Source organism: Mastomys coucha, unplaced genomic scaffold (genome assembly GCF_008632895.1).
Source record: "Mastomys coucha isolate ucsf_1 unplaced genomic scaffold, UCSF_Mcou_1 pScaffold15, whole genome shotgun sequence".
Taxonomy (NCBI): Eukaryota; Metazoa; Chordata; class Mammalia; order Rodentia; family Muridae; genus Mastomys; species Mastomys coucha.
In genome coordinates, this window is record NW_022196897.1 from 58683466 (window position 1) to 58690776 (window position 7311).

At 46.4% G+C, this 7311-nt stretch overlaps 1 protein-coding gene and 1 non-coding gene across 3 annotated transcripts in view; one reads left to right on the forward strand and one right to left on the reverse strand.

Annotated features, from left to right (window-relative positions):
- Window positions 1-1456: 1456 nt before the first annotated feature.
- Window positions 1457-7311, forward strand: part of Pdk1 (pyruvate dehydrogenase kinase 1) — a 27411-nt gene continuing 21556 nt past the window's right edge. The window contains exons 1-2 of one of the 2 annotated variants that reach the window (XM_031370604.1): window positions 1457-1652; window positions 3412-3553. In XM_031370604.1, coding sequence (XP_031226464.1) covers window positions 1457-1652; window positions 3412-3553 — 338 coding nt within the window. Of the gene's footprint in view, window positions 1732-3411; window positions 3554-7311 lie in introns of both variants that reach the window. The other variant, XM_031370605.1, reaches the window with a different exon arrangement.
- Window positions 4528-4634, reverse strand: LOC116092644. The gene has a single exon (XR_004119386.1). It is a non-coding gene; the product is annotated as a U6 spliceosomal RNA (small nuclear RNA).

Sequence of the window (7311 nt, forward strand, 5' to 3'; positions counted from 1 at the left end):
ACCAGGCTGGCCTCGAACTCAGAAATCCGCCTGCCTCTGCCGCCCAAGTGCTGGGATTAAAGGCATGTACCACCACCGCCTGGCCTTACGTTGTTTTATAAATGAGACTAAGAACCCCAAGTGGTGACCACAATTTCTACCGGCTACTTGAGGAAAAATGCTCTTTTCTCTCTATAGTCAAAACCACCTGCTTTTGTTTCCTGGTGGACAATATCCCCGCTTTGTGCTACACTCTGTTTCTCTCTCTGTGTGTAAGGGGGTGAGTGGGGTGGGCAGGTATTTGTTTCTTTGTTTTCAGATAGGAGTCTATGAATCACGGACTGGCATGATTTCGGAGGATGACCTTAGACTTCTGACTTACCACACCACTACCTCCACTTGCAGATCGCTGAGATTATAAACTTGGACCAATACAATGTTTTGGGTTTGGGGTTGGGGGAAGTTGCTTTTGTTTTTTTCCTTCCTTGTGTTGGGGATGAAACCTAGGGCTTTGGACATGAGCTACATCCCATCCTTCATAATTTGTGTTTTTACAAAATCCAAGAGCGACCAGCATGGAGCTATGAAGTGTTCTTTACATAACTGATAAGCTTCACACACGTGGTAGGATAGTTTTCTTGCACCTAAGACACAGCAAATGTTAGGGTAGTTGGATGGGGACATTACAGTGTTCAGAAGACAAACGTGATTTTCGTGGGATTAGATATTAAATATGGTCCAATCCTACATTCACTATTTCTGTACATCAAAAGGGCGGAGCAAACACAACAGAGAGTGAATAGTCTTTAAGGACTGTGGCAGTATTGCTTGCAGAAAGTGCTTCAACGCGCTCTTCCAGGGATTGTCGTAGCTGTAGCTGTGGTATTCTTTAGAGCCACATCCCCAAGTTCAACTCTTGTACCAGGGGCTGCACCTGCAAATCATCGGCTTGCATGATCCAAGGGCGTTTCGAGGACAGGCTCACTGCCAACCACTCCGTACAGCCTAACGCTTTTCCGCTGAGACTGCGAAGGCGGAGGAAGTACGAAAGATAGGGCGTGAAGGAGTGCAACACAGCGCGAGCTAGACTGTAGGAGCTGGGCTCCCAAGAAATTAGCAAAGCTTCACGGCACCCTATCTCCAGGCCACTTGCTCCGGGTTGTTTGGGCGCCACCACCCCACTAAGCTTAGCAGAACTCCCTTTACTTCTTTCCCCGCCTCTGTCCTCCCAGGGCCCCGCCCACGGGGCGTGACTTCACTAAGGGGCGGTGGCTAGCGCTGCCTTTCGCCCGCCTCCGTGCAGTCGGGGCTCCGCCCACGGGGGCGTGGTTCCAGCGAGGGGGCGGTGGCCGCGGCGCTGACAGCAGCTCCCCGCCCCCGCCCCCGCGGCCCGCCACGTCCCGCACGTAGCGCCCGGGCAGCGGCATAGAGTGGCAGGTTGGCGCCGGGAGCTCCGGCTCCTCCGGCGGAGCTCGGTATGAGGCTGGCAAGGCTGTTGCGGGGCGGCACGAGCGTCAGGCCGCTCTGCGCCGTCCCCTGCGCCAGCCGGAGCCTGGCCTCGGCCTCGGCCTCGGGCTCCGGGCCGGCGTCGGAGCTTGGCGTTCCGGGCCAGGTGGACTTCTATGCGCGCTTCTCGCCGTCGCCACTCTCCATGAAGCAGTTCCTGGACTTCGGTGAGGGCGGCCTTCGTGCGCGGGCCTGGTCCTCCGAAGCGTACCCCTCCTCCCTCGTGTCGCCTCCCCTGCGTCGTAGGTGCTTCCTTCCTCCCCGGAGGGTGCGGGCACTGGCAGGCCGGGCACGGAACAGGACTGTAGTGTGAAAAAAAAAAACAAAACAAAAACAAAGCAGGGGGCCCGCGGGCTGCAGCCTTTCGCGCACGTGCGTAGGTGCGCGCTTGGGGATCTGGTGTCTTCGGGGGACGCCTTGCTCAGGTTCAAGGCCAGAGCTCACACTGCTTCTAGGGTGGCGTTCTGCAGAGGCGATGCCAGCACAGCGATGATCGTTTGGAGTGGCGTGATGGCAGGGAAACAAGTTACTACTGGCCCAGCGCTTTCCTCGCCGGTGTTTCCACAGAGAGCAAATTCGTTTCAACAGCAGCCAGTCTCAAGCACGTGTAAAGTGCATGGTCTTGTCTGTGTGTAACAGATTGCAGAACTGCAGAAGTAGGCCTTTGACTTTTGGCTTCTCATCAGGAGTAATGAGGGGGAAAAGGAAGATGCCTACTATAAACTCTTTAACATTGAAATCCGAAAGTTCTGGAGTAGAAAAAGTTATTTTCTGTGTCGTGCTGGTCAGGTTATAACATGGTTAGCGAGCACGAAAGATTAGTGGTGTGGCTAGGTACTTTTATCTTAGAATTGTGGTTTGCAGTGACAGGTGCTTTGCCTTGTTTCTTTAGTAAGGGACTATTGTAGGCCCCCGTTTTGTTTTTTGTGTATTTTGTTTTTGTTTGTAAATGCCTGTACTGTGATATAGCAGTGTTCACCTTGTTCACGAATGCGCTGTTAAACTTCGACAAGGTGCTTTCCTTAATGATACTGCTACTGTTGATAAGATAGTTTATGCTAAGGTTCCATCTGCAAGATTGAATTAGGTTCAAATGGATTGCTGAAATGTGACTTGAATACTTATCAACTATTCTGCCAAACATCTGGATTCAAGACTGGAGGAAGGGGCAGGTGACTTTCCCAGGAATCAGACAACTGAGTAGGTTCTACTTGATGGTTGCTGACATGGCGTTGATGGTCTTTGCCTTCTGTTGCCTGAAAACCTTTGTACTGAATGTGTTCTGGTGGTCAATGACTTGGGTCAGAATTTACCCAAAAGTTGGGAGTCAGAATTTCTTTTTTTCTTTCTTTCTTTCTTTCTTTCTTTCTTTTTTTTTTTTTTTTTTTTTTTTTTTTTTGGTTTTTTGAGACAAGATTTCTCTGTGTAGCTTTGGCTGGCTGTCTCTAGAACTCACTCTGGAGATCAGGTTGTTTTTGAACTCACAGAGATCTGCATGCTTCTGCCTCTCAAGTGTTGGGATTAAAGACATGTGCCATTACTTCCCAGCAGGAGTCAGAATTTCTCAAGGCAGCAGCAGTGGGGCATCTAGAATGGGCCCTTCCCAGTTCTCTTCACAGGCTCTGAGACTTACGCAGACACATTCAGCCTACCTGAATTCTGGGATGGATAGTAATCGTGAAGTGTAGCAAGTGCCTGCATGGTTGTGTTGAGCAGTTGGAATTTGAGGAAATGGATGGTCATTCTGGAGTGGGTTACTTTAGAGACTGGTTAGCTCGACCGTGCCCGGACATATCTTTGTTTCCTAGTCCTTCCTCTCTCTATGGTAAATGAACCTTTATGGCCTTGCCAAGGGACTCCACTTTTCTGACTCCTGCTACTTTGTGCCTTCTTCTACTTACTGTCTGTCACTGTGCTTGGTTTCAGGATCAGTAAATGCTTGTGAAAAGACCTCGTTTATGTTTCTGCGGCAAGAGTTGCCTGTTAGATTGGCAAATATTATGAAAGAGATAAGCCTCCTTCCCGATAACCTTCTCAGGACTCCATCCGTACAGCTGGTGCAAAGTTGGTAAGAGCCCATCGTTTTTGTTTTGCTCTGTTTTTGTTTGTTTTTGTTTTTTGAGACAGGGTTTCTCAGTGTAACCCTGGCTGTCCTGGAACTCACTCTGTAGACCAGGCTGGCCTCAAACACAAAGATCTCCCTGTGTCTGCCTTTGAGTGTTGGGAGTAAAGGCAGGCACCACCACTGCCCGGCTAGAGTTCTATCTTGTGTTGACAGTTTCAGTGGACTTGTGGATTTTGTCCAAGGTTAAAGAAAACATTTTTACATATTATTTTATTATTTGGTTCTTAGAGACAGGGTCTTACTATGTAACTCTGTCTGGCCTGGAACTCACTATGTAGACCATGATGTCCCCAAATTCAGAGAGGTCCACTGTCTCCGTCTTCCAAGTGTTATGACTGATTGACTTATTTGAGACAGGGTCCCACTATGTCCTCTGAAACTTCATGTGGACTAGGCTAGTCTCAAACTCAAAAGAGCTCTGCTAGACATTTTTTCTCCCTAGTGCTAAGTTTAAAGGTGTGTGCCTAAGAATAGATGTACCACACATATGCAGGTGTCTCTGGAGACCAGAAGAGGGCACAAGATCCCTTGGAACTAGAGTTATGGGCAGTTGTGAGCTGCCTGATGTAGGTGGTAGGGATCCAGTCTGAGTCTTCTTTGAGAGTAGCAAGTGCTCTTAACTATTGGACCACCTCTCTTGTCCTGCATATTTCCTTCAGTAGACTCTGAAGGCAGTCGAAGCACACACACACACACCCCCGCCGCCCTCTGCTCTCTGTGTATCTTGTCTTCTCAACACGGTATTTCATTAAAATGTGTTTTAAGAAAACATATCAGGTCTGCACAGAAGTACTGGTACTAAATTTAAGATTTATGTTACTGTATCAGCAGGCGTGTTATATTCTAATGAGAAAAGTAGTTATTATTTGTTAATGGCTATATACTTATATACACTTTTTTTCCTTTTCTTTCTTTTTTTAAATATGGAACACTTCACGAATTTCTGTGTCATCCTTGCACAGGGGCCATGCTAATCCTCTCTGTATCATTCCAATTTTAGTATATGTGCTACTGAAGTGAGCACTCTTTATTTTTTTGAACCATGCCTGGTAGGTGTTATTAACTTCTTTCCCTGGTGAGGAAGCTAAGGCATAATACAGTCTTTGTCCAGGTGTGTGCACAGACACTGGAGCCCTGGGTTTCAATCCCGAATGTGTCACAGAATAATGGCTTGTATCCAGGGCTGTGTGTACTTTATTATAAAGTGAATTTATTTTGATGAAGTACATCTTTTTCTAAATTATAAAAACTAGGGGATGGAGACGTAGTGTGGTAGAATGGTTGCTGGCTTCAACCCCTAGCACTGCATAAACAGGAGGAAGTGGAGGCAGAAGAATCGGAAGTTAAAGGTCACGCTTGGTTGCATAGCAAATTCTAGGCCAGACTTACCTATGTGAGACCGTGTTGCAAACAATAAAAAGATCACAAAAGTTACAACCTCTGCTTTTTAGTAACATCTGTATTAACAAGTTCAGTGTGATGATATAGTGTGCACACAATCCTGCATTGATCAGTTTTTTTAGTAAGATCTGTATTAACGAGTTCAGTGTGATCGTGTAGTGTGAACATACGTCTTATTAACGAGTTCAGTGTGATCATGTAGTGTGAACATACGTCTTATTAACGAGTTCAGTGTGATCATGTAGTGTGAACATACGTCTTATTAACGAGTTCAGTGTGATCATGTAGTGTGAACATACGTCTTGCACTGATCAGTTTTTCCCTCTTAAAAATAGAAGTTAGTGTAATTATATGGAAACTGCAGTTTTGCCAAAATAAGAAGGTTTTTAAATTAAAGAAAAAAAGTTTTTTATGTGTATGGGTGTTTTGCTTGGATGTGTATATGTGCACCAAAGGAATGCCTGGTGCCTGTGGAGGCCAAATGGAGGTATCAGATCCCCTGGTCCTTGAGTTACAGATGGGGGTAAACCAACATAGGGATGCCGAAAACCTAGCCCAGGTCCTCTGGAAGATCACTGAATTCTCTTAGCCACTGAGCCATCTCTTCAGCTTTACAATAAAGTTTTAAGGGTATACATATTTTTTATGTGGCCTACTGTCCACATTCTTTATTTTTAATATTTATTTTGAGACCATCTTCCTCTCTAGTGCTGGGATTATAGGCATGTGCCACCATAGGCTGCTTGATAATTTTGTGGGTGGGGAGTGGGGAAGGAGGGAAGGAAGGAGGACACCAATGTGCTCGGATTCTCGTGGAGGTCAGAGAACACTGTGCAATCGTCTTCTCTCTCATTCCACCATATGGTCCCCGGGATCAAACTTTGTTAGTAGGCTGGAAGACTGGTGCCTTTACCCACTGAGCCATCTTTCTGGTACTCAGTCCTTGTTAGTTTGAGACACTTGTCTTGTGCAGGCCTGGAGCTCAGTATACAGACCAGGTTGACATGGAACTTGCAGAGATTCTCTTGCCCCTACCTCTTTGGAACTGGTATTACAGGAATGTGCCTCCATGTCCAGCTACTGTGCCCAGGTAAAAGCTGCTTGCTTCTGTTTTTTGAAATGGGCTCACTGTATATTCATGGCTAGGCTAGAACACACTCTGCAGACCTGGCTGACCTTGAACTCACAGAGATCCACCTTCCTTTGCCTCCCCAGTGCTGGAATTAAAAGTGTAAGCCACCATGCCAGGAGTGGAAGGCAATGGGGAGCTTTAAACAAAATTTTTGTTTCTATGCATGGCCAGGATCAAGCATGAAGTGGAAAAAAGTGTAACTACAGGACATTTCCTGATTATGATTAATGGAGATGCTAGTTTTCTCTTCATCGGTGTTATAGTTCGTGAGATAAGCTGATCAAACATTTATTTAAAAAGTAAGCAAGGTCGACTAGAGAGATACAACTCAGAAGTTAAGAGTGCTAACCACTGTTGCAGAGGAACCCTGTTCTGTTTCCAGCACCTGTAACTCCCTCTGCAAGGGGGTCTGACACCTTCTTCTGGACTCTGAGGACCCCAGCACTCACATGAGCACATGCTTCCCCAACACACAAGTTAAAAATAAGTCATGATAAAAAGAAGACAAACAAGGGCCTAGAAAGTTGGCTCAGTGGTTAAGAGTTTTTACTGCTCTTCCACAGGACCAAGGTCGGGCCACTCACAGCTGCCTGTAACTCCAGCTACAGGAGACTTGTCATGCTCTTCTGGCCTCTGAGGGAACACACATGCACACACACACCAAAATTACAAGTAAATATTAAGGAGTAAAAGAATGACTGCTGTGTGTTGGTCCCCAGAGGCTAGTTTGTTCACATATGGAGCCACTGCAGATGTAGTTACAGGAGGAAGGTGGGTTAGAAAGTATCATGGGATACATGGCAGAGAATGTAATATTCCATTCCGTACAATTCTTCATTTGAACTAGCTCATCCTGCTTTTTGAAATCTGGTCTTGTCTTAAGAGGGGTAAGAATTTAAATATCCCTTAAAGACTGCACTTTTTCTTGCCAGTGAAGATCAATTTCAGGGTTAAAGCAGGTGGCAGCTGTGAGAATCACTGACTTGAATGCAGCAAGGCCTCGCTGGGGTGGTGTGGAGTGCTTTCACACACAGTGTGCATTTGTGGTGTAGAGAAGATGACTGACTGGATGGCTGAGGAGGTGTTTTTGTTTTGTTTTGTTTTTTGGTTTTTTGAGACAGAGTTTCTCTGTGTAGCCTTGGCTGTCCTGGAACTCACTCTGTAGACC